General features: G+C 44.8%; 1 protein-coding gene across 6 annotated transcripts in view; it reads left to right on the top strand.

Moving 5' to 3' along the window:
• The first annotated feature begins 4,469 nt into the window (after positions 1-4,469).
• Positions 4,470-27,779, top strand: part of LOC144098944 (acylamino-acid-releasing enzyme-like) — a 45,256-nt gene continuing 21,946 nt past the window's right edge. For 2 of the 6 annotated variants that reach the window (XM_077631925.1, XM_077631926.1), the window contains exons 1-6: positions 5,449-5,515; positions 10,824-11,014; positions 22,151-22,383; positions 24,212-24,299; positions 24,759-24,834; positions 25,706-25,824. In XM_077631925.1, the coding sequence (XP_077488051.1) occupies positions 5,464-5,515; positions 10,824-11,014; positions 22,151-22,383; positions 24,212-24,299; positions 24,759-24,834; positions 25,706-25,824 (759 nt within the window). In that variant the 5' untranslated portion in view covers positions 5,449-5,463. Of the gene's footprint in view, positions 7,611-9,792; positions 11,015-19,678; positions 19,885-22,150; positions 22,384-24,211; positions 24,300-24,758; positions 24,835-25,705; positions 25,825-27,779 lie in introns of those variants that run through there. The other 4 variants (XM_077631929.1, XM_077631927.1, XM_077631928.1 and 1 more) reach the window with 4 other exon arrangements.

Here is a 27,779-nt window from a genome sequence, read left to right as displayed (position 1 = left end):
CACCTTTGCGTTTCGCCTCCATCGAAACGCGGCCGCCGCCGCCGGTTTCGAACTCGGGAACTCCGGCTCAGCGGCGTGCGCCCTAACCACTGAGCCACCGCGGCGGCGTAACGGCCTCCTAAATTTTCCTTCCTCCATGGTTTCTGCCGAAAGCAGCATATAAACGCTGGTGCATCGCACACATAACTATATGCTGTACAGATCGTACAGAGCTGACCAGACTCCTTTATTTGCAGTGCATGCTCGCCCTATTGTACTGTTAAAAATTGGAGCCGCGGTGGCTCAGTGGTTAGGGCGCTCGACTACTGATCCGGAGTTCCCGGGTTCGAACCCGACCGCGGCGGCTGCGTTTTTATGGAGGAAAAACGCTCAGGCGCCCGTGTGCTGTGCGATGTCAGTGCACGTTAAAGATCCCCAGGTGGTCGAAATTATTCCGGAGCCCTCCACTACGGCACCCCTTTCTTCTTTCACTCCCTCCCATATCCCTTCCCTTACGGCGCGGTTCAGGTGTCCAACGATATATGAGACAGATACTGCGCCATTTCATTTCCCCAAAAACCAATTATTATTATTATTATTATTATTATTATTATTATTATTATTATTATTAAAGGAAATGGCGCAGTTACCTGTCTCGCATCTCGGCGGACACCTGAACCGCGCCGCAAGGGTGAGGGTTAAATGAGGAACTGAGAGAAGAAAGAGGTGCCGTAGTGGAGGGCTCGAGAATAATTTCGACCACCTTGGGATCTTTAACGTGCACTGACATCGCACAGTACATGGGCGCCTTTGCGTTTTGCTACCATCGAAACACGGCCGCCGCGGTCGGGTTCGAATCCGGGTACTCCGGGTCAGGTTAATAACATCAAATTGAGCACAGCCATCCATCTAATATTTTTATTAGGAGCCATGGTTGCGACCTATTAAGCAAATCGATTTCGGTTTCACCGCGCAACAGCTAGCACTCTCTGCTCACGGCAGTAAAGAAGTACTAATCGATAATTTCCCCCGAGCAATACAGTGGTAAAGCCGTTCGGTCGAAAGAAAAATGCCTTGCAGGCGGGCGCCGCTAGAAAGCACTAGCGTTGCATTTGAGACCGACACGATTGTTTTGTACAGGAAGGTTAATTTGCAGATCACTGACAAGATATGGACGAAGGCTTTTGCCTTCACTGCTTTGCTCAAGATTTCTTTACGCCACAGGTCCCACCTAAACATTTCTGCAATCTAACCATGAATCTTACCACCCGTTTCATTTTTGCGACAGCGGCGCCCTTCGCGGCCCTTTGTAATATCAAAGGAATAAGCAAGCTCAACGCGAGAAATGTGTGCATTGTTTGGGGAACCCTGTAATTTCAGAGAAACCGAAGAAAACAGGCATGCCGGGTTCCCTTTCTAAATTTCTACCTTCACAGATCTGGCCTGGCAGCTTCCCCACTGTGCCCTTTTTGTGCCGAACCTGATGCAATAGATCACTTCCTGCTGTTCTGCCACCGCTTCTGTCATTTGAGGAAGCGTCTTTTGCAAATTCCATTTCATCAACTGAGCTTGCCTGTGTCCTCCACGGTTCTTTCCATTAGCGCTTCTTTGCTTGGACGAAGCGGCAGGAGTGTGCGCTCTGCTGTGCAAAATTTTCTTCAAGAAACGCAGCGACTCCCATTCTAATTTCTTTTTCCCGCTCTCAGTCAGTACGACATTGAAACATTACAGGCATTGTATACTATTATGCACATTAAGCCATTGTCCCGTCTTCGACCTCCAAGTTACCAGGACCCCTAGCTGTCCTTCCCTCTTCCAATCTATCAGACTACATACTATTACCACTCCTTTTCCCATCAAAACTTTCCTGTATCCAGTAATTAACCGCCTGTGTCTTGGCCACTCCCCCGTAGTGGGTATGTGCCAGCAACGTCTGAGGCCTTCCTTCCTTCCTTCCACCGTGCCGCGGCAAAGCGGTACGTGCATTAAACACTATTTTCTGATCTGGTTCTTGTCTTCCGAGCGTAATTAGGGGAAGTAGTGGAATGACTATGAGTCTAGGTCATCTTAAAAACAAATTTTCATATTGCAAAGAAAAGGCAATGGCGCGGAAATTCTGAAACTCAAACTGCCGCTGTTTCAGTTTCGGGTTGGTGGCGGACGATGTATCTTCTCATCGACGGCAGGTGATACTTATCGCTTTAGGGTGTCATTTACCTTCCAGACGTGCTCTTAGTCTAACTCAATAGCACAGCCACGTTTCATCTACACAGCACGAGAGAAACGACTGGCGAGAAAGACGGATGCGGCAGCGCATGTGACAAGCGCTGTTTGAAGTGAACTGCACCAATCATCACACGAATAACAGCCCATTCAGGCATAATTTACTACAGTACGAAACAGTATACTTGATACACTCCGCCGAGAAAGCAGTACCATATACCTTTTGTACGCGCTAATGTGAACCAGTAGAACACCGACGGCACCCCAGCAGATTGTGGCCTCGCCCTCACTCCGGTTCGGTCTAAACAAAATTCGGTAAAATTGTCACTGCAAAGTCGGCTGCCTAATGAAGGTTTCCACCTGCCCTTTCTTAAATTTATCCCCCATTGATGGTATAACTTGGGCTTAGAGCGCGACAACGTGCCACCACAACAAAGAGCAGTGTTGGCGACGCTAGCGCAACGGGACGACACAGAGCTGAGCAGACGAGGTCGTCTGCTAGTGTCAATGCAATGGACCCTTATTTTTGAAGCGTTTTTCCCGAGGACTTTGCTGCTCTCCTCATGCAGTTGACGGTGCAACAGGTAGGCATTGTCATTAAAAAATACGAGAACGTCGAAAAGAGAAGATGCTAAGCGGAAAACGAAAACTGAAAAACCTTGCTGAGGCCCGATTTCGTGCACTGCCAAAGGCTGACTTCCGGGACATGGCGCCCAACCTCCGGTGGCTTCACTTTCGGGCGCCCGATGCGGCATCCACACCACTGATCTCCACTTGGCAGTGCATGAAATCGGACCTCAGCACGGTTTTTCAGTTTCAGTTCTCGTTTTCCACTTAGCATTTTGTCTTTTCGACATTCTCGTCTTTTCTTCATGACAATGCCCACCTGTTGCGCCGCCAACTGCATGAGGAGAGCAGCAAAGTTCTCGGGAAAGACGTTTCAAAAATAAGGGTTCATTGTATCGCTATGGGACGACACTAGCAGATGACAGAACGTCGCTACGTACGGAACCTCGTCTGCTCGACTCTGTGTCGTCCCGTTGCGCTAGCATCGCCAACTCTGCTCTTTGTTGTGATGTATGTTGTCGCGCTCTAAGCCAAAGTTATACAATCAATGAGGGATAAAGTTAAGAAAGACTAGGTGGAAACCTTCATTAGGCAGCTGACTTTGCAGTGCACCATTTTACCGAATTATGTTTAGACCGAACCGGAGCGAGGGCGAGGCCAAAATCTGATGAGGTGCCGTCGGTGTTCTGCTGGTTCACATTATCGCGTTCAAAAGGTATATGGTACTGCTTTTTCGACGGAGCGTATCAAGTACTGTTTCGTGCTGTAGAAAATTATGCCTGAATGGGCTGTTATTGGTGTGATGCTTGGCACTGTTCACTTCAAACTGCGCTTGTCACATGCGCTGCTGCATTCGTCAATTCTCGTCAGTCGTTTCTCTCGTGCTGTGTAGGTGAAACGTGGCTGTGCTATTGAGTTAGATTGAAAGCACGTCTGGAAGGTAAATTACACACTAAAGCGATAAACATCACCTGCCGTCGATGAGAAGAGACATCGTCCGCCACCAAACCGAAACTGAAACAGCGGCAGTTCGAGTTTCAGGGTTTCCGCGCCAGCCTTTTCTTTGCAACACGAAAATTTGTTTTTAAGATGACCTAGACTCATCGTCATTCCACTACTTCCCCTAATTACGCTCGTAAGACAAGAACCAGATAAGAAAATAGTGTTTATTAATGCACGTACCCCTTTGCCGCGGCATGGTGAGACCTGCATGCCTGTTTACTTCGGTTTCTCTGGAATTACAGGGTTCCCCAAACGATGCTCACATTTCTCGCGTTCAAGTTGCTTGCTCCCTTCATATAACAGCAGATATTACACGAAAACAACGCAAATAACTGAGAACGAAGGCGCGAAAGACGCGACTTTTTGCATTGAAATGTACAGGAGACCCAGCACTTCCGGGACATGCCGCCCAACTTCCGGTGGCTTCACTTGCGCCCACTTCAGAATGCGGGAATGCGGCATCGAGCCCCCTAGTGGAGATCAGAGTGGTCGCACAGTCTACCGACCAGTTTTTAGTACGCTGGAAAATGTGCGAACACGTTGGTGCGAACGCTGCCGTTTTTTAATCTCACTGCGAAAAAAATACTGAATGAGTGGTTCTACGGAAAAGCAGGCACAACTTGTCGCTGAGCACTTTATATTTTAGCAAGCTTTGGATAAGTAAGGCGCTCACGGCTAGTTACGAAACTAGTGGCAAAAAAAAAAAAAAACGCCCGCCCGCTACGCGTCCGACAACGCTATTTACCCAAGCAACAAGGCAACTAAATCAGTTCCCAAGATTTTGTAAAAAAGTGCATGGCCGTCTCCGCCTGAGCCAACAGACACTCTTGAGTGCTTACACTGGCGACGCGTCGACAATGAACGACAGACCAGAAGCCGACAAATGGGTAATGAGACAAAGCCCGAAGTACAAACAGCGGTACCGCAAGGAGTGGGAAGAATGCCCAGCTTTCCGGGGTAAGCTCGCCGCGGTCTCTAATACCCGCTTGTTCGGCTTGTTGCAGACAGCGCACGCTTTCGAAAGGCGCCTCGCATCACACTCGCACGCCTTCGCTCGGGAATCCGCTACATTTGGCGAGGTGCGGCACCGAAAAAAAATCGGTTTGCAGGCGCCGTCCATTTCCCCGTCATGTATAGCGGATTCACAGCTCTGCCCTTCACCGCGTGGCTAGGCGTTCGCGCGGTCGCAGAGTTGAAAGTTTACTTTCGTATCTCGAACGTTAGCACGTTCTACCCGTATCGAACTTTGTTTTCAGAAAAGAGGTAGTAGTCGGCAACAACTACAGTTAGTTAAGCCTTTCTGTCCCTGCGATATTGTGTCTCTGCCGATCCGCCAGTGAATAATAAAGCAAGCGCTCTGTTCGAATGGTTTTGGTGCATGGTTAGAGGCGCTCGTCTCGTGTTATTGCTGCACTTCAAGCGCTTCAAGTGGCACGGCCGCCGTGTGGTGCTACCTTTTGTTTCTTGCTGTGACATGAAAACAGAAGGCGGGATAAGTCTTCTTGCGTGTGGCGCAATAAATTTTCGGTCGGTATTCAAGAGCAGCGTGCGACCGTTTTGTCAGTGCCGCCGAAAATGATCGCGCAAGGCGTTTGTGGTGGCGCCGAAGCATTGGGGTATCCCCGCATAGGTTCGATCCTGTCGACTGATCCAGTATGTGGTGGCGCCGAAGCATCGGTGCCAAGGCGAGGAATGACGCCAATGTTCGTCTCGTTCGTGGGCGGCGGCGTGCCACCAAATGAATGTAGGTGGTGCTTGCGATAGATAACAATAGCGCCCGCTATCCACAACAGCGTTATCACTAGTCGCTCTTTGTTTCCTTTTAGCTGAGTTTTAACTGCTTTCGTTTCCTCCTGGCGAACAAGGCCGCAGATGTCTCGAAAGATGCATAAGACGCTTCTTGCAGGAGGTGAACGACTGTCGCCGACATATGTGCTGCGCAAATCGGCGCCCCGCCGCGGTGCCCACTGAACACTCATCTTTCAGACGACTAGAAGTAATCTTGGCAAGATGTCCAACCCGTCTTGAAGACGTCCTAAGTGAAGCTTCGAACAGCTTATAAACTTTTGGAAAATGTCTTTGCAAACATCTAACAAATGGCTTGAAAAATATTTCCAGATACCTTTCAGACGTTCTGTAAATGTCCTCTAGCTCAGTTAATGATCCACCTATTTGAGCTACAAGATGTCTTTAGAGGACGTTTCGTAGCTGACCCAAGATAACTGCTAGACACCCACAAAAGTTCATAAGACATTTTATAATTATCTAGATAAACCATCATAAACATGTCAGCTGGCCTCTGAGGCAGTTACTAAACGTTTGTAAAATGTCTTGATATATTGTCGTCTGCTTGCAAAAAATTTTTAGACATCTTGATACATCTTGTACCTATCTTTTAGCTCAGCTAGAGCTCCCACAAGATATGTAGTCGCAACTGGCTAAGATTTTTGAAGTACTACTTCGTAAAGGCCACCACAGTCATCCATACAAGCACAGAAAACATCAAAGAATACAAACCCTGCAGCACTCGCCTTATACTACCAGGCAACGTTAGCTGATCATCCTTATATACCGTACTCCAACGCCCTCTGCAATGTGCATGGGGAGAACTGCCGACCTACAAAGTTACTGGAGATATTTTCGTGTTTGTTAATTTATTCTTGGTGCATTAGAATTAGTCTGGTTTAAATGTGACGTTCTGATAGTTGCAAGTCTTGATTCATACCACAGAAGAAAAATAAACTCATAAATGAAAGCTAATTTATGGGCACGCACACGCATTCTACATAAAAAAAGTCAAGTAGAAACGTCTTGTAGACGTCTGTGAAAGATGTCTCAACTTTTACTGAAACATCACTATTAGATTTTGGAGTCTTTAAGGCGTACCAGGCTCAGTGAGCGGCCAGGCAGTATACTTTCGGGGACAGCTCAAAATGAGTTCTTGAGACTTATGATTGTCATACATATTTCCTGTTGTAGACTGTGACTCAAGCCAGTGTACACCTCTAGAATTTGTCTTTGAGAGATCTACAAGAAGTCTTGCAAAAAGTCTTGTAGCTCAAAAAAAGTGGGAGCATTAGCTGAGCTAGAAAGTGTCTAAAGAGTGTTTCAAGATGCTTAGAATTGCCTTGTAATCATCTGCAAGATGTCTTGGTTAAGACGTCTAAGAAATATCCAATACCTGTCTCAGAGGTCAGTTGAGATGCCTTAATAAGATTGCTTGTTCATCTTGGAAAAATGAATTATATCTGTTTAGTAGATAGATTGGGGCTCAGTGGGCAGGGGGTTGTCACGCATGTGCCACAGGAATCGGAATAGCATGTCCGGGGCAATAAAATATTCCTGCCTATGCAGTCATGCATGCGTGTACGTGTTGGCAAGATGTGAATTGAACTCTTTTCTATTGTGTTTCTGATGGCCACGTGTGTCTCTAGGTGTTTCCTATTTACACGTAAATATTGCACTGCAGCTATATAGGTCGATAAAACGTCTTGTGAGGAAGCCCTCCAGGCTTCTGGAGCAGAATGCATTGAAGACAACTTTTAGACAACGGATTAGTAAGTGTCTTGCGTAGCTGCTGAAAGCGTAAAAATCCTTCCTAAGACAGCTTCCGGATATCTTGGCTAAATATCTTGTAGACAAGTATCAAACAGCGTCTTGTAGATATCTTTTGTAGTCCAAGACATCTATGACCATTACAGACATTTTAAGACATCTACAAGATATTCTGTGCTCAGTGGGGTGGCTTAGTGGTTAGGGCGCTCGGCTACTGATCCGACGTTCCAGGGTTCGAACCCGACCACGGCGGCTGCGTTTTTATGGAGGCAAAACTCTAAGGCGCCCGTGTGCTGTGCGATGTCAGTGCATGTTAAAGATCCCCAGGTGGTCGAAATTATTCCGGTGCCCTCCACTATGGCACCTCTTTTCTTCTTTCACTCCCTCCTTTATCCCTTCCCTTATGGGGAGGTTCAGGTGTCCAAGGATATATGAGACAGCTATACTGCGCCATTTCCTTTCCCCAAAAACCAATTATTATTGTTATTATAAAATGTTATGTTCCATTTTCAGTTCTAAACTCCCTGTTTTCAAATGATCAAACTCGTAAGCAGTTAGAATGCTGAAGCGCTGGCGAAGCTATCACCCAAGCATAACACATAGGAACTTGAGGAGAGAGTGTGATGTTTGTACTTGACTTAAGCAGCTTTTCGTTTTCCTGCTGTTTTATGCAGAAGAGAATTGCTTGAGGAATTAAACAGCAGTTTGTAACATGTGAAACTGTTTGGCAAAAAGACATGCATAGCTTTTCCTGACAAATACTGTGAGGTGTACTAAACAGCATAAAACAGTACAAAAAAACTGATGTTAATTGAGAGGTGACAGAATGCACTGGCCAGCAACCATAATGGGCATGGCCAATCCTTTCCTGCATGTATAATTTTTTTTCCATCAGAACTTTTTGGCTAGTTCTGCATATGACGTGTGTGAAAGTGTAGCGTAATCTTAATCCATGCGCACTGAGCTGTACCTTAGTTCTAGAAACTAAGTTTATAACAATTCTCATTGGATCCCGGCCGCGGCGGTTGAATTTCGATGAAGGCGAAATTCTAGAGGCCCGTGTACTGTGCGATGTCAGTGCACGTTAAAGAACCCCAGGTGGTTGAAATTTCCAGAGCCCTTCACTACGGCGTCTCTCATAGCCTGAGTCGCTTTGGGACGTTAAACCCCCATAAACCCATAAACCCAATTCTCATTGTATTGCAATACATGCGCACTTCTAAAGTGGAATACCGGTTGGGTTGAGTAACGGCTTTGCAAGATCTAAAGCTGTTGTTTGCGTAGTTTTTGTCACGAGAGCATTAAGGGGCCCATGTCATAGAAATCCGGCGCACTGGCCGTGAGTGAAAAATCCGCGAAAAATTCCCAGAGAAGCAACCTATTTGGCAGGTGGGCAATCTAGGTCACATAACCTATGGCGTCTCCACAACCTGCCCACTAGATAGCGAGCAAACTGTGTGCTGTGGCAGGTGACAATTAAATTAATGATTGGTAGCTAGAGGTTGACCAGCAAGAGCAACGTGGGTCGCACAAACCCCACCGATGGCAGTGCCTGCCATCTCAGGGCGGTGGTGCATTGCTTAACCACTGCACCACTGTGTCAAGAGCGGTTTGAGGACTCCCAGGGATCTGTGAATGTCCAGTAGAGAATGACTAATTCTGCACATAAGGCCATTAACCCTTTAAGCTATCGCGTCATACCCTTAAGGTGGCGCTTAAGTGTCCCCTACAATTTTTTCATTTATTCGAGAATTTGCTTTGTAGCATGAAAGATGAGAGGTGGGTTTATACAATGAAATGTCATTAATTTGAAATTGCTAAATTGTAACTTCCAGTTTATTTGAATTGGCACCATGATTCCACCAAGATGTCCTGTATTAAAAAGGTGCCCTTTGATTTGACCTACACATAATTCTGACAAATTTTTGTTCTTCTTCAAGTTCAAGTGAATCAGAGTTGGTGTACACACATTATAGTCTTCCAGTGGAAACGGAGTAACTTGCAGTATTTCAATGATTCCTAAGTCTATATTGAGTGGGGTAGAGGCTTCATTGGAGGTGTACACTGAAACTGATTGCTCCGTCCTCGGAGAAAAGCTGGGGAGGTGGGGACTGCTTGTTTTGAACCTCTGTTTGGGAGACTCAGCTATTTGTGGAAAATATCTGTGAGCATCACAGCCTATCATTTGTGATCGCAAACTTGTGCAGATATATTTATGCTAGTTTTTTCAAATTCACTCAGCAAGTGACACTGCACAACATTGGATGGGAAGGCATGAATACAGGAGGAAAAGTTCCATGCAACTATATGCGTGATCAAATGAGTGATGTGTTGTACGCTTGTCACTGCAGGTATGCAAAAGGAATTTTATTTCAAGAAGTAAGCTGAAATATATTGTTCGATGTAACACGTAAATGTTGCACTATGCCACCACTGAGAACTGTTTGCCGGCTACTTGTTATGGAGTGCTACCTGACTGGCTTCAGTGATGTGCGTTCTAAGAAAGCTGATTCACTGGAAATGGCCTGTAGCTAGTCTTCTGTGACATAGGCATGAGCACATCCTGAAGTAAAAGGAGAAAAAAGTGTTGAAACTTTATTTTGGGTAGCTGTTGTGCATTTCGTACCTTATGTCAGATAGCAGGAAGGCAGAGCTTTAAAATTCATGTTGCAACCAATGTACTAGAAATTATTCCTGCATGATATATCATATACCTTGGCACACAGCAGCATGTTGATATATGCATTCAAAAGGTAGTTTCACAGCTACACAGGTTTGACTGAGCCCTTCTTGAAAGAAGTGAATTTTTCATGGTGCTTTGTTGCCACTGAATTCTTTTTTCACTTTGGTAAACCATATCCACTTGCTCATTCTTCATTACTTTCTTCCGACATGAACAAAGTGAATAATTTTCTTTTAATTACTGTCTGACTTGGTTACTACTTGGTCTGGGTTTTGCTGTGCTCTAAAGGAGAGCTGTGTGGTTGCCTCCTGCAAAGCGAGACGACCTTAGTACCATTTAGAGCATTTAGAATTATGCACTGAACACAGATGCTTACGCAATGCGAGATTCAAATCCTGTCATGCCAAAAAAAAAAAAGAAAGAAGAAAGGTATGCATATTATAAGCAGGTTTCTAGGGTGTGTCATGAAATAGTAGCAGAAGGTAACCGTGAGTGGTAGCCATGAAGATTATGCATTTGATGGTATAGAAAAGTAAGACATGATTGTTGTTTTAATTAGCATCAAAATTGCCCCCACATGCCACTGTTCAGTTTTTTATGCAACAGGCAATGGATTTTTCTCTCCAAACAATGTTTGTACATGTCATTGAAAGAACATCATTAGGGTCATGTGTTCACTGTCCCAGTAATTAAGTGCATGGACAGTGTGGCAATTCATGTGCATTTGACACTTAGATGGTCGTTGTACTGGTAAATACATACATGCTGAATGGTAAAATGGTGTGCCTGGCTCGCTGGCTGCTTTGTTTGACAGGCTGGCTGGCACCCGTGGCGGAGAATGCCTGCATAGCGTTCTGCAAGAACTGTAAGATCACCTTCACTGCCAAGCTCAGCGACATCAGGTCCCACTCGACGTCGCGCAAGCACCAGAAGGCCATGCAGGGGCAGCTGCCGCGCAAGCGCATGTCCACCATCCTCAGGCTTCAGGGTATCGAGTCACTTGACGTAAGCTCCCTTTTCCTCCTATGCTTTTGAGGCTGGCATATGTGCAGTCATTATCAAAACTACTGGTCTGTCACTAAGTAAAGTTTAAGCACCCAGACGACGCCTTTTAGGCTCGTCCATGGCAAGGAGGCCGCGCTAGACGCCATGCTGCCCAACGTTATCGATCTAGATAACGTTGACGTCGCCGCTCACCTTCAGCGCATAGAAGAAGCCCAAAGACTTGCTCGATTACAGATTGAAAACCAGCAGCGAACCGACGCCAGACAGTACAACCTACGAAGATGCAACGCGGAATACAAGCCTAGAGACCGAGTCTGGGTTTGGACGCCCATTCGCCGCCGCAAATTGAGTGAAAAGCTTTTGCATTAGTATTTCGGGCTGTACAAGATTCTTTGTCGGCTAGTTGAACTGGACTATGAAGTCATCCCTGACGAAATGATTGCATCCCAGCGACGCTGCATACGACCAGAAGCTGTCCATGTCGTCTGTCTCAAGCCCAATTATTCGCGCTAAAGGACGCTGTGTTTCCACACTCAATGTTTATTTTTGCACAGTGTGCTTTGTTTCTAGCCGCCTCATTTGTTTTAAAGTATTGGGTCAATGCTTCTTTGAGAGGGGAGTAATGCCGCAAACCTTTGTAGGGTTTGTTCATTCTTCAAAGCTGCCGCCATGCCGCTTTATCGCTTTGTTTGCTATGCAAGACGTGACCAGATTTATCTCGATTGATCGCACCCAGGCGGACCTGATTCTATGTTGTTCCAGAATGTTGTAGAAACTTTCCACGATGTATCTCGAAAGTTTGCTATCAGCTTTGAATTGAGCACAGCCGGGAGCAGCTGGCATTATGTTCGACGACCGCCGAGCACGCTTGTTGCTACGCCGCCGCCGAGTCATTCATTTCTTTTTGGACACAAGTCAGCCTAATGAAGAGTTTCTTTTGGAAACCCTTTTCGCTCTCTTTTAGCACGCCGAACTGCCGTCACTAATACATGACAATATAATAGTAGTATATTGCATCGCTGCTTTCTGCCGCTTACAGTTGTCAATTAGAACTGCCTTACCAAGTCACTGGTGTCTACACTGGATGCTTGTTCAGAATCACTTCTAACAGCTTAATTTGATTTTCTCATTTAATCCTGCTACAGCATGTGTAATTATATTAATATGTATGTATGACCTTAATCCTAGATTTAGCAAACAGATTTGTTGCACCTCCTTCTCTACTATACAGTTGTGTTCACACTGTGCTTTGCGTCCTTCCGTAATGTCCGACCTTTTATCTGGGTATATTACAAACAAATTACAGGGACAAAGCCCTTTCCAGAGTACTTCCTTATCTTGTCAGTGAAGCTATAACTGCAGCAGGTTGCTGTGGGCAGTTCAAGGCGCATTTTAACCCAGAACTAGTCACTGTGGAAGATGTTGTGTCCGTTTTGCACCTGATGCAAAGGAAGGGTGTGATCCACACTAAGTGTGAAATGTTACCCTTTACAGTGCTAACTGCAGGAAATTGTAAAGGTTTATTATGCCATATACTGATGGCCAGTTGAGTTGAACACTTCTGCCATCCAATGCCAAGCTCACAGCGTGAAAAATATAACATGTCATGAAATGCTGCTCACTGCTTGCTTTGCAACACCATGTAAGTTTTTATCAGCGGAACCGTGGAAGCTGCAAGCATTCTAAAGGCAATGTCAGTCTATTGGTCATCTGATCCGGTAGACACTGCTGCCCATCTGCAGCTGCTACTTGGCATTTTTAATGGTTTGATAAGCGGTATGTGTAACTTATTTGCAATGTTTTCTATATTCTACTGAAGTTGAGCGAATTAGTGAAGCTTTCGCTGATGCCTCTTTTGTGCTTGCTTGACTGTGCATAGTCTGTCGGCTGCCCAAGCATTTGCCAGTGTCACAAATCACAGTAGTGCCTATTGTTTGAAAACTGTAGACTTACGAGCTTTCAGGACGGGGCCTTTCCACGGTTCTTGGCATCCCACTGCCCATTGCGGCGGCTGGGTATGCTTGCTTGCTCAACCCTTGTTGCTGTTTGGCGATTTCCAAGACCTGCATGTGGTCTCATTGGTACATCATCAAAAGTAATTGTTCGGCCACGAATAAGCACTTTTATTCACCACGCCTCATGACCCCATGAGTCACTGCCCAGTCGAGAAAAACTATTGGGTTCCAATTAGAAATTACTAATTGGAACCAATTGGATATATCCAAATGTGTTTTCTACACTATTGAAGAATACCAATTTGGAAATACCATTTGGACCACTCCAATTGGCCGACACCAAATGATCAGCTCCAATGGGAAGGCATGAAGTAGTGCACTCCAATTGGAAGACTTCGGTTGGTCTGGTGCAATAGACCTTTCCTGGCCTACATCACCAGTGCAAGTGCTTTGGTTAAAACCAACGAGTCAGTTCGTTCACATCCAATTGTTTATTGATTCGAATGGTGTTGAACCAATTCAATCTTGTCCCAGAATTTAGGAAATGCTGTGCGTTTGGAGCCAACATTTTTACATGGGAATTGAAATTAAGAGAATTCCATGCATTTAAGGAAGTGGAGACAAACAAGACTGCATTAATATCACACAGAAGGAACATAGACACAGTCAGTGTATACCCACAGAACGCACTCTTGCCCTCCTGCTGGAGCCAGTGGCGCTTGTCCGTTGAACAATGTTATTTCATTAATTCATGCCCGCAGTGATGGTTGAAATGATTAAAACAATGCAACAGATAAGGCTGCTCATATCTTTTTACTAAGACCTCATTAGTTCACTGTTCTGTGTTACTAAAGAGCAATATTCAGATCTCAATAAGGCAATCATTGGCTTTCCAGTTTTCCATTTGGGCATCTTTAACCAACTAAAACATCCAGTTGGACCTCCCTGTTGGCTCACTTGCAACGCTATGGACTACATGTCCATTTGGAGCAAGGCACTGAACTCCTCTATTACCTGGACTAGCGGGCTAGACAATTGGTAATGCAGGAATCAATGCCTTTATACAATTTCACCATTAGTTTGACTCACAGGGGATCTGGACAATCCAACCGAAAGTGATGAAACCAATTAGAGTCCTGGGAACCAGTTCGATAACTCAGTTGAAATGGCAGAGCGAACTGGACTGTAATTGGAAGCTGAGATGGACTGACCAACTTGAATTAGGGAAACCAGTTGGAATCCAAATTGGTTTTCCAGAGTCCAATTGAGTCCATTTGACGCCCAATTGGATTCATTTGGAATTCTCAATTGGACCCAATGTTTTTTTTTTGGCTGGGCGAGCCTCTGGGGCATGCTGAAGTGGAGGGCTCTGGATTAAAGTTGATCACCTGCGGTTCTTATGCGTGCATCGAAACCTAAGCACTTTGCAGTTTGCTTGTACAGAAACATGGCCGCCCAGCAGGGGTTGAACTTGCGCGAACTCGTGCTCACCAGCCGAGCTACAGTTTGCGGTTTGCCTTGGGCAGTTTACAAGGCCTCCTGCTTGATAATATTAAATGCAGCTTTTTCGAAAACGATGCATGCCTGCAAGGTGTCGAAGCTATAGTTCTTGGTGCCCGCATCTGTACCGGCTACGTCAAGGGCCACCTTGTTCTCTAGCATCCGCGATTTTCACAACACACTATGACCATATCTTTCGACATCGCCTTACAAAGGTTAAAATGACGTCCTGCCGAAACGACGCTAGAGCAGGGGGTAAGGTAGTATGTACACTTTTAAAATTGGAGTGTAGTATGCCAGGTTACATATGCTTGTGAATGGTGTTTCCCGAACGAGTGTCTGTCAAGCATCCTCATTTGGCCGGTTTATCGCAGGCTCGGAAGTGTCGGCGCGCCGGTCCATCGGAAACAGGTTAAACTATTACAATGGATCAAGTCACTTTCTATCCAGCCAGTCGCTCGCGTAGGCTCAGTATTTCAGGTACATCTGATGAGCCACCGCGGTCTTCAGCTAGTCGTGTTTGGCGCGGGATTTATTAAAACCAAAACGTGGTTGCCTATTTGAAAGTACGCTTGGTCAGAAGGTCAGGCAAAAGAAAATTGGTTTTGAGGAAGGAAGTAAAAAGTGCAGTACCATGGCAGAGTCCATGGCAATACTTATCTGGGCGCTACCCTCAGTGGACACCAACATGCCTCAACCAACTGCCTCAATCGCGCATGGAGGGAAGGGAGGATGTTGGGAGTGAAGGAAGCCAGAGAGAAAATGATGATGTAGTGGAGGCTCCAGAATGATTTTGACCACTTGGGGATCATTAAACCTACTATACCTGGCGCCTACAGGCTAAAACAAAGGACACTTAAGCTTCCTCTTAAGATGCAGCAGTGTGTTGCAGTGGGCAGGCTGCAGTGGGCGACAGGGCCATGTTGGACAATTTAAGGAAAGGACGCCTGTCTCACATATCTCTCGGTGGACACCCGAACCAGGCCTTAAGGGAAGGAATAATAATAATAATAATAATAATAATAATAATAATTGCTTTTTTGGGGAAAGGAAATGGCACATTGGACACCTGAACCACATTTATCGTTGGACACCTGAACTGGGCGCCATAAGGGAAGGGATAAAGGAGGGAGTGAAGGAAGAAAGAGGTGCGGTAGGTAGTGGAGGGCTCGGGAATAATTTCGACCACCTGGGGATCGCACAGCACATGGGCGCGCCTTAGCGTTTTGCCTCCACAAAAATGCAGCCGCCGTGGTTGGGTTGGAACCCAGGAACTCTGGATCAGTAGCCGAGCACCCTAACCACTGAGCCAGGGTGGGTGGGAAGGAAATTGGAAAATTGGTTTTAAGGAAAAGAAATGACGCCTGTCACAATTCTAGCTGGACAACCGTACCCCACCATAAGGGAAGTAAAATCCCTCCTCTTATGGCGCGGTTCAGGTGTCCTCCAAGATGCGCCATTTTTCTCTCATGGCCAAAGATGCCAATGACACCGGGTTTTTTGCAACACCAGCTCCTTAACGCTGTCGCGTTAAAATATAATTGGCTTTTGGGAAAAGGAAAGGGCGCAGTATCTGTCTCATATCTTGGCGGACACTGAGAGAAGAAAGAGGTGCCTTAGTGGAGGGCGCTGGAATAATTTCGATCACCTGGGGATCTTTAACATGCACTGATATCGCACAGCACACGGGCGCCTTTGCCTTTCGCCTGCATCGAAACGCGGCCGCCGCAGTCGGGTTCGAACCCGGGTACTCGCGCTCGGTTATTTTCAGTCGACGCAAAACGCAAAAAGGCGCCCGCGTGCTGCGCGATGTCAGTTTCGCGTCTGAGCGTATAAAACCAACCTTGGGAAACCCACCTACCGTCAGGTGCTACCACTGTACGAAATTTGAACGCTACAGTGGCTGGAACGCTACAGCGCTATGGTATTACGATGCTAGTGGTTTAAATTTTATATATATATATATATATATATATATATATATATATATATATATATATATATATATATATATAAGGGATATGCAATTTTTCACGGCCACTGATTAAAAATATAATAAGTTGGGGAAGTCACATTGAAAAACGTAACGAATTTATTCAACGTTTTGACCAGGGACTGGTCTTTGTCAAGAATGATTATACAGTGCATGGACGCGTCTTCTTATAGCATGGGACACAGAGGGCTTAAAAAGAAAAGAAATAAACAAAAAAAAAGGGAAGGGGAGAGCGGAACACAGCACAGACACCTACCACATGTTAGGGAGTAAAGGCGCCACGTCGGGTATGCATGAACTCGCTGCACACACACGAGGTGTAAGAAGGAGGCCGGGCTGGGATGGCACGCGGTTACTTTGGAAAAAAAAAGATAGAGAGAAAAGCAATAACGAATAAAGAAAAAATGTGGTGGGGGCTTAACAAAAGAACGGAAGAGTCCGCCAATTGTGGGCGTCTGTACGCCTCTGGCCGCGTTTGTGTGGCTCCAAATGATGGCCCAAGGAGGCGGCACATGCTGCGACTGCCCACATGGTGACACGTGAGCCGCTAAAACCAGATGACGTTTGCATACGAGAACCACATGGAAAGGCTTGCTTACAGGAAAGCAAAAAAGAAATAATGCACAGAGAAAACTGCAGAGCAATGGCCGAGAAAAAGAGAAAAAAAGAAGAAAAAACAGGAGACATGAACACACAAGACACACACACAAATATGTCACTGCTGTAGCATCTTTGAGCAGAAGATATGCGGGAAACCATAAAAGCCCACGAAAAGACAGCGCCAGAGTGTTAGAAAGTGCCCAAAGAACGGAATTGCGTCCCAGGGAACAGTGCTCACAACAACACACCAATAATAGGATAGATACAGATGACAAGCGGAATCATAAAAGGGCAGAAATGAATGCAAATACAACACTAGTGTGAAAAAAAAGTGTATTAAAAAGCAAGTGCTACCTAAAATGCAGCGACTAGCAAAAACACAACAATAATAATAGTAGGATGAATACACATGGGACACGAGCGTCACAGAATTAGACAGCGTTTAACCACAAGAGGAATTTCAATACCTCGACAGGAAGTTAAACTGTGAAACATAGAAGAATGTATTATAATAAAGTCACCATAGTAGGTTTAAGGAACACCCGTTTGGTTGCAAAATAATGCCCAAGAAAAAAACACAGAACAAAAGCATCGCAGGAAGATTTAGCCTGAAAGGCAGGATAGTTTGCCAGCGCTCTCATTATTGCCACCAGACAAAGTGTTAAACTTAAATATTAGGTATGATTCACAGGCTTCTCTGTCGTAATGTGTCTGGAAGCCAGATTGCAGAATTGTGGCCTTGAATCTTCCAAATGGATGGCCTTTCGTGGTTGCGTGTCTTGAAAGAGACAGATCTGGCAGTGATCGTATGTGTGCTGTGTGGTTATTTATTCTCAGTCGGAAAGGAGTTTCAGTTTGCCCAATGTACTGCGCACGGCATACACCGCATTCGAGAAGGTAGACAACGTTGCTGGTGTCACAGTTGAAGTGTCCTCGAATTTTGAATGAGAAAGATGACGCTGTGCTACGAACTTCTGTGACCGCACTGATCATAGGACATAGCTTACAGCGCAGTTTATTGCAAGGTTTGCACCCTGAGACTTCACCGTTGTCTAGTTTCGAGAAGGTTACAGCATCTTTGATATTTCTTGCCCTCCGGTATACAACACGGGGTGGCCCGGGAAGCAGGCGCTTCATTTTGTCAGTCTGAAGGAGAATGTTATGATTCTTTTTGAGAATAGCATTAACATTCGGTGCAGATGGCGAGTAGGTTAATATCAGATAGTTGGGAAGTTTGTCTGCGCAGGCTTAGTGGTATTTATGATTTTACGGCGGTCTTGTGCTGCAGCTTTTTTAAGGGCATCGTCGATGATGGGCTTCGGGAACTGCTGTCGGACCAAATTCTTGCGGAGTGCCTCACAGCTTGAAACGAAGTCCTCTTCATGGGAGCAGATGCGTTTAAATCTTAGAGCCTGGCTGTATGGTATTCCTTTTTGCAATGTTTTACGCGGCTACTCTCAAAATGCAAGCATTGGTGCTTGTCTGTGGGCTTCCTAAACACTGAGGTGACAAGCTGGCTTTTCGAGATCTGAAGTTGGATGTCCAGAAAGCTGATCATGGAGGTTGAGTAGGAGTGGGAAAAGGAGATGCTTTTGTGAGCATTATTGAAGTTAGTGATGAATTTGAGTAGCTCTTCTTCACCATGGCACCATATAAGAAATTTGTCATCTATAAACCTCCTATAAAAAAAGAGGCCTGAAGAGGCAGCTGTCAAGGAATTCGGTTTCGAGAATGCCCATGAATATATTGGCATAATTAGGACCTATTTTAGTGCCCATTAATGTGCCACTAATTTGCACATAGTGGTCGCCATCAAATTCAAAGTTATTCATTTCCAGCACCAAATGCAGCAGCGTTTCAAGAGTAGTGCCGCCGATTAGGCTTTCAACTTGGGAATTTCTGTAAGCGTTAACGACTGCTCTGATCCCATCCGAGCGGGGTATGTTGGTGTACAGTATTGTGCGTTTTTATCGTGAAGACTTTCAAAAGTTTCCCCGCCTCAACCGCTGGCTCATTTGCGATGAAACTGTACACAGAGCTTGCGTATTATGGTAACTTTTGTATCGTAGCAAGTTTAACAACGGTACTTACTGAGTTGAGCCGTGCATGATGCGAAAACGTAATCGTCTACGTAGAGATCGGCGAACCAAAACCCGCAGACGACGTTTTTTTCGCTGGATGGCGGTAGTGGCGCCATCTGTTTTCGGCAGTCAAAAGCGTCGCGACAAGGCCGCCGAGGCGAGCGTTGCAAGAAGCGCGGGCCCTTTGATTATGCTGTTCCGGCCGTTTCGTCTGCTTCAACTGAAACGCTTACAACATTTTCGGCTTATTGAGCAGAAAAGAATCAGAACAACTGATTTAACGAGGCTTTACCTTGTTTGCAATATTGTTTGCAACGCAGGTTACTGACACAAGCGGCTGCAGCCGCCGCATGATTTATTTCCGTTCTGTTCGATGTGCTATTGCCCACGTACACGGTCTGTGGTGGCAGCTGCGCTAAAGAATGGAGTACGCAATATAAAAGCAGCGCGCAGCAAAATAAAATCGGTATGATCTTCCATCCTGTGGCGCCATCTTTGGAACGCACGTGCAGTTGTGACCGCCTCTAGCGTTGCAGACGCCCCGCCCCGGTCGGCGTCTCGGCTCCGGTATCTCGGCTCCGGTATTTCGCCATTATCTTTTGTGTTCTTCGTCACGCGCCTATTTTTACAGCAGGGGTGAAACAAGGGACATTGAAAGCATACAAGCATCGCAGCCGAGCCGACCTAGCAATGGCCATGAAATCTGGCGCAGTGGATGTGGGTGAAAAACGTTTTGACATTGCAAGTTGTGAACAAAAGTTGGTGTTATTAAGTCCTAGCTTTATGTTTTGGTGCATTTCTCAGGTGATGCCAGAGCTATCTTTGCCCATTGGTCTTGCTCATTTTAATCTAATGTATTTCAAAAAACTGTTTTTGCACACTTATTTTTTATGGCACAAAAAGAATAATTTCACTTCATCTCTGAATGCATTAGGTGCTTCATGTGCTGGTGAAATCTTTCACTGTTATTGGTGATTAAACTAGATGCCATGCAATCTGTCTAGCATCACTTCGAAAAGTTCAAGTTGTATTTTATTAGCCACTGCAGTTTAACCTCAGCATACATGGATACTTTTAAATTACTCCTGTGTAGTAAAATAATACGCAGTAACATTACAGGCATTCTTGTAGCTTTTAATTTCTGCATGCAGGATACAGACTGTGAAGTAGCACTGGTAATAGCAACAGGCCATTTAGTAACAGGCCTGCAGATTTGCTGCCTTTTTCTTTCAGCACCCCCTTTGCATGTAGATTTCAGCCAAGCTGTTATGCAGCTGCTAAGGGAGTCGACAAATAGAACAGCACGACAGTTTGTGCAGTTAGCATCGAATGTTCAGAAGGAAATCACAATATGCCAAAAAGGAAGCAGGCGCACAGTAAAGCGCTATGGATCCGTGCATGGGGTTTATGTTCTTGGGCTGCGTTTTTTTTTTTGTCACCTGAACAAGTTTTAAGGTGATTTCTGCCTGATTGTCACAGTGCATAAGTAATGAGGCTGTAAAAATATCCAAGGTGCGGTTTTAGAGTTTAGGTGAATGAAGCATGATGATGATAGTGAATTTTTATGGCGCAAGGTGTCTGTTGCCAAAGAGCGCCATGGCACAGGGTATTTGCTCAAGGTGGGGCCAAAGACCCATTTCCCAACCATTTCACCCTGTTTAAGCCGAGCACCAGGCCAGGGGAAGCTTGTACCCATTGTATCACCGGTGGGTACCCGGCGGCACTGGGGATCGAACCCCGCATCTCCAGCATGTGAGGCCGGTGAAGGAAGCACTCAAAGAAATAATTGAAATGAAGGAAAGCAGAGTGCAACTAGTCTTTTCCTAATTGTGGAGAAAAAGTGAATATCTGTAAAATTTTTTTAGATTGTGGTTATACCGAGCCTTTGGAAGCTGAATAAAAACATTTCATTAGTGGACTCTGGATGACTCACGGCACCAAATTTTTCTACTGTGCCCTTGCTAACTGAGTTGCTGCAGCTGTTGCCTTCCCATCTGCATTTGTGATTTATACTCTGTTTTATTTACTGAAGGGGGAAAAAAAAGGCAGCTGCTGTGTGTTTACTTTGGCTTCGCTATCTATTAGCTTTTTTTGTCTTGAACATCCTGTACCAGAGGTTAAACACGCGCCTGATGGCTGACAAGAGTGCACCTTTTTCGAGTTGCTGGAATACAAAAATGGGCTCGGCAACCTTCCCTAACAACTGTGCTATATTTTGCATATTTTGCTTCCCCTGAACCCAACTGCCCTCATACTCAGTCTTGATAATGATGGGTGTTTTGTTTGTTGTATAAAAACGAAAAAGTATTTTGCAATTTCTTTTTGCCAAGTGAGAAGGCTACTCATAGTTAAGACTTAGTTTTTCAGATCTTGTTTTGCTCAAGTGTAAACAAATTTAAGTGCAAACTGCACACCAAACCAACTTCAGAAGAATAGTCTGTAGTGATTGCTCTCTCCTCTCTGCAAAACAGGCTGTTCTGGAGCAGGTGAACATATCAAACATTATAATTTTTGTGTTGGCTCCTACAGGCACGTGAGGCATCTCTGCTTATCACATTATGTAAACAAAGGACATGGCCAGTTTGCACCACAAGAATCTCGTTTAATAGGACACCAAAAAGCAAATAGAAGCAGGCCTATGCTGATTGATTATTGCCTTGTGGTGATAAAGCTTTTCTAGCTTCTATAAGCTAGAAAAGGCGAAAAATATTAAATACAAGTATTGCCACCACAGGCTGTTTTCATAACCAAACTGCGTACATGTAGTATGTGTTCGTCTTATTGTGCAACAACATACTTTTCAAACAATGAAATTTTGCAAAGAGTAAGAATGGATGGCATTGTCTTCATTGTCCCTTTAAAGCTGGAACAGCATTGGTAAGTGATGTTAGGTGCTCATGGGTTTCATACATGCCTTGCTAGCTGCCAGATTCTGGTGACCAGTGATAGCTGGACATATGCAGCTTTTTTACAACCATTGTGACTATTGACGCCCTCTCCTGTGCAGGTGAGCAACATAGTGAGCCTGTACCGGGAGATAGCGCGAGTGCCAGAGGCACGGGATGCCTTTCTGCACCTGAGCCAGGATGGGCAGTCACTGACCCTGCACACGCTGTGGGAGGTGCGTGATGTGGAGCAGGGGGAGGAGGCCCTCTTCTCACGCCACCACCTGGGCACCCTGGACGCTCAGGACCGGCTCAGCTTCCAGGCCGTTGGGCACCCACAGGACTGCTCAGCCGAGTGAGCTCTCTTCCACCTCACTTTTTCTCCCATCCATGGCCTCTGTATTGTTGACTGTATCGTCACTGTCAGTCCAGCTATGTCCACTGTGGGCAGCAGCCTCTCCCTGTTGATCTCTATCAGCCTTGTATACTATGCATATTAACCAGCTTGCCCAACTTTCTGCTCTGTCAGTCTTGTCCTGTGCCCGCTACAGTCACCCTGTCCCCGATTACTTCCTAACCTCATCTGCCCAGCTGACATTCGGCAGACTCCTGCCACTCACTGCTGCATTTAAGTTACTTTAGAATCCACTCCGCTGCCTTAAGGTATTATCGGTTAGCTGTTCTCCGCCTCGTATGTCCTGCCCTTGTCCATTTCCTTTTGTTGTTTGCTGCTAAGATATCATTAACTCATGCTTGTTCTCTCCCACGCTGCTCTCGTCCTGTCTGTTGACCATACCCCTGCCATTTTTCTTTCTATGGCTTACTGCACTGTCCTCAGTTTGACTGAGTCCTCTCCCCAGTCGTAGTCTTCTTCCTAGCTGCAATGTTTCGGCCCCAGCTACTATACTGTATAAACTTGTTCACTTAGTTCAGCACACAGCACTTTGGCCCACAAACGCCCCTCTTGTTGCCGCATCGACTGGAGTCTCCTTGTTAAAAATGGATGCACGGCTACCTATTATTATATAATGGCGCACAATTTCGCCAAAGTGAGAGCGTTTTACTCCCTAAGGCAGGAGGTGTAGATTTGTAGCTATGAAATTTACTCTTGATTTTAGAATTGTTACATTCTGGAAGCACTTTCTGGTGTCAAAACTTGTTCGTCGTCATTAATAATGTCTTTAAAACCATCAGTACCAATACAAAAAATACACATTGGTAGAAGTTAAGATGCGTTATCTTAAAAATCAGAGTCTTTCGAATCCTAGCAAATAAATGTTGCTTCTCTTGCCGGTGGCTGCGTTTTGTTGAGGTACAGTTCATATGAGATATGATTATGAACTGTAATGGTTTATTTAATATGTGCATTTTTTGCTGCACTTGCCGTCTTGCATGTTCTAGCTCTGCTATTTTTTTTTCACGAAAGGGCACCCTGGCAATTAAAACTCCAACACCTTCCTTTGTGTTTATGCTTTCAATAGTCCCCATACAAATCTCGTGATATGTGTGTAGCCAGACAGAGGCTGCAGATATCACTGTGGTCAGCAGTGACACCACATTGGTAGTGTGTAATGGCTCCAGCTAATGTGGGTCAAGCACCTTTTGTTTTCTTTTGGTCATTGCAACAAGCTCAAGAAACGTTCTAGTGATTTACATAGTTTGTTCTCGATTATGAACACCATTTGTCACTGCTGCCATGAAGTAGTAGTGGACAAGAAAGTTTTCTGTGTTGTGTAGTTACTAACATGTATAAGTGACAGCACTAAGCATTACTAGATGGTCTACCAAAGGAAGTTTTCTAACATATTTTTCGATTGTTGCTGTTGCTATCTTTTTAATGCTGCAATATTTTTTACGCTTGCAGTGATGAGAATAAAGAGCACGGCTTGTGAAATCATTTTACTGGTTATAATGTAAGTGAAGCTAATCCTGGCTAAAGCATATGAAATGATATAGACAGTAGATAAGTTTGGTGCTTGAAATACTATAGAAATAAGGCTTATCTTTTCTCATCTTCTTTTTTTCCGCTTCTTTCTTGACGTTTAGTGAGCCAAGCTTCAGTACACAATGAATAGTCGAGTAGGCAAGAAATTTTAAGTGTGCGCTCTTGGTGTGTTATAAAGATCATTAGTTCTAGAATGTGCTCACGGAGCAATTTTTGCGCCTCATTTTTCTTACTGCAGAGTTTTGACTGCATTCTCTCAATCTGGAGCCTACAAGGCAGTCTTGAGGAATGTCACCAAGAAGGGAGAAACCAAACAGATGATGGAGGTTTGTCAGTGATGCTTCCTTTTATTTTCTTCTTTTTTTTTACGCAGGGACAATTTCTGTGTTTCATGATTTTTTGAGAAAGTGAAAATTCAACTTGGTTCCTTTTAATACCTAAACATGTGGCCCAGCTGCATATTTGCTCCGCAGTTTTGACTGTTTCCTTCTCTTGCACAAATAACTGCGATAATGACAAGGTCGAGTCAAAATAATGTGCAGGGCTACCCTGCACACAGTGACGTAAGTATTTTCAAGATTTATTTATTTATTAACGTCAGGGAATTGTTCTGTTTAGATGATTTAGAGAATGTGAGTCCTTTTTTTTACAAAAGAGTAAAATTCAGATTTATTTTCTCATTGCCTGGTTATCTTTTTTGCCCTTCAAATTTTTGCTGTCCTGCAGCAGCCACCTTCTTGGATCATTAGTCCTGTTTATGCAGTATTTTTGTTCTGTTTGTTCAGTTCTGGGACCAGAATATGAGGCTTGACTCGGTTGACCTAGAAGCTGTGGGTGCTCATGGCAAAGTGCACAAAAGTGGTAAGTGCCACTGTCAGCCTATTCCACTGCCAGTCACAAGTGCACACTAATGAGATTGTGGCAAACCAGTTCTAAACATGTTATTATGAGCAGATCTTTCTTTTCTCATAGTGCATGTTCGTGTCACAAAGCCATTCTAGGCTTTAGCTTTCACACTAGAGAAAATAGGTTTAAAAATTGTTCATAACACTGCTGTAGTACTGTGTTTTTGCTTTGGATATATGTTGTCTGAACGTAATTCTACTTGCTGTTGAGCCTAAAATGCATGGCTTAAGCTTTGAAGTATGTTTGTGTGTGTGTGTGTAAAGCCAAAGCTTGGTTGGCAAAGCAATATAATCATAGGTGCACATGAACTTTGGCAAAAGCAATATTTCTACTATTTAGCTGCTCAGTAAGCACCAGTTCCTTGAACTTTCTTCCCTGAGCTGTAAAAAAAGGAGCCAGGATGCGTGAGTGCCCACAGAAGATTGTGGAACATGGAAAAGATGAAAATCCTTTATTGCATAGAAGATTTATTATGCAGCCAGGAACTAAAGGATGTACCCTGAACTTCCCTCCGTGGCCTGAACACTGCAACCTTCTACTGTCATGCCAAGCCTTCAGGCAGCGAGGGAATTAAGCTTTTTGGTGGCTTCCATGCTCAATAAAAATTTCTCTGGGACCCTGTATTTTTATGGGTGAATCTAGAAACTCCATGTTCAAACTACTCATTTCTCATAGATAGTGCTGCAACCCTAATAGCCCTGAGATCAAATTTGCGAAGCCCTTTCAGCTGGCACATCACAAATGCTTTCAAGTTCTTGCTGCTTGTGCATTGCTGGTTGTACTTATGCCTGATGATGATGGGTCTTAATAACTACCTTGCATGCAGGCACTTTCAGCTGCTTCTCATGGTCCAACAGCGAGAACCAGGTACTTTACGTTGCTGAGAAGAAGCAGCCTAAACGGGCTCCCTACTTCAGCCGCATGGAAAAGGAAGATGTTGAAAAGGTACATTTTTCCTCTATGTTACTTCTGACTTTTGCATCTGCAGGAGTGTCTGGCAGCCACTCTGATGGCATTTTCAGCTGGAGCTGATGACAAACACAATGAGCAGCATTCCTGGAAACAAACAGGCAACAAAGAGTGTAATGTTTGGCATGAAAAAGGAATGCACCAGTTTTGCTTGCATAGCCCGTAATTTCTGCAGTTCCTCAATCGTTGGTAGTGTGAAGAAATATCATTAGGCCTTCTCAACTGAGAACTTAATTGTGCTGGTGAGACTTGATATAGACACCTCTGAAAAAGCTATACGTCAGAAAGGCACTCATGGCTGATGTGCCTCTGACAGGTAATTGGTATGGCAATAACATTCAGAAAGTATTCAGTGCACAATTTTCTTCATGGCTGAAGTGTTATGCTGTGATCCTTTAATTTACTGGTGCTTCTCTTACCAATGGCTGCTGCGTTACAATGGAGAAAATTGCAAAACCTTTGTGCTAAGCCTCTGCTGCACGATAGAGAACCTTAGGCAATTGCAATTAATTTGATGCCTGCCTCATAGCTAGCCCAGGTGTGGGTTTTGCGCGTAGGAAAAATCCACTGATTCACAGTTAAGTGAAATTTAAAAATTTTTGCAATGAGCCTTCTCATGCGTGTAGAAAAATCTACTAATTGTCAGAAAAATGAATTTTTTTATTGTAGCAGTGTGACATGTTTTCTTTCTTTTTGAGCTAGCTTAGTGCAGAATTTTCTGACAATATACCAGGTTTTCTTTCTTTTTGGTCGAGTCAGATTTTTCTTTAAAAAGCCGTGAAAAATATGTCAAAATGGCCTTTGCAGTTGGTTTGTACGGCATGGCGGACATGTCCCTATTAGTAGGTAGTTAAACACCATAAGTTAATTAATATTAACTAATCAACCTTTTAATTTTTGGTTTTAGGGCTCAGCATCATATTGTTACGTGGGGGCCAGCCGAAGAATTAGGCACGATGAACGATAGTAGAGATATGATTTAATTAATGGCCGCTGGCCCAGCACGAGCGCTCTGTACTGCGCCGCTGCCAGCTTCATCGTCTTCATCACAATATAGTGGAATCGCAGGCATTCAAAATCGTAGACGAACCCAGTTTTTTAAATTTCTAAATCAACATTGGGGTTTGAGATATTGAGTGTGCAATTATGCATGCAAAATGAGCTTGTACTGCAACCAACGCACGAAATGCACCGGAAGTAGTATAGCCGCAGACCTACTTCTTGCATGAATTTCCCGTACATCTTGTCTTTGCTTCTTTGCAGTCAGCTTGAACATGCATATGAAATGGATGCCGGGAGGTGGTTGGTTGGTTGGTGGTTGCGTTAAGGAGCAGGCAGGGTTGGTTAGCCTTTTATTGATGCGTTAGCATTAGAAGGGTATATGCAAGTGGAAGCAGCAATCGCTGTCACACGTGTGTCATCACAATCTGCGCACCAGATTGTGGTCGAACACTGCCCACCGTTGCAGGTGGCAGTTAAATTAATGATTGGTGGCGAGAGGTTGCTAGGGAAGAGTAGCCGGGTCTCAAAAAGCCCGACCGGTGGCTGTGTTTCAGACAAATATGCCTGCCGGGGCAGTGGTGCTTTGCTTAACAGCTGCAACACTGCACCAGGAGTGGTATGAGGACACCCAGCAATCTATTCTAAAACATTGAAACGATCCTCAGTGGATCGCTTAAGAGATTCTTTATTAATGTCAGCAATTCCTTCACCTGTGCTGCATTGTAAAAAAACAAAACAAAAAGGAACGAAATCATGCCTTCCACTGCCCCAGGTGGCTGGCGTCCTCTATAGAAATTCATATGGAGCCTTATTGCCACGGGCCTTTTCATGAACCTTCAGGAAACGCCACAATAGCTACGCAGTCTACAGGCACATCCCATTTGTGCCTGGAGACGCACGAATTCCGTGTTTCCTTGCGCTGAGTTTTG

Source organism: Amblyomma americanum, chromosome 7, assembly GCF_052857255.1.
Source record: "Amblyomma americanum isolate KBUSLIRL-KWMA chromosome 7, ASM5285725v1, whole genome shotgun sequence".
Lineage (NCBI taxonomy): Eukaryota > Metazoa > Arthropoda > Arachnida > Ixodida > Ixodidae > Amblyomma > Amblyomma americanum.
Note: the sequence above shows the minus strand (reverse complement) of the source record. Positions and strands in the feature narration are given on the sequence as shown.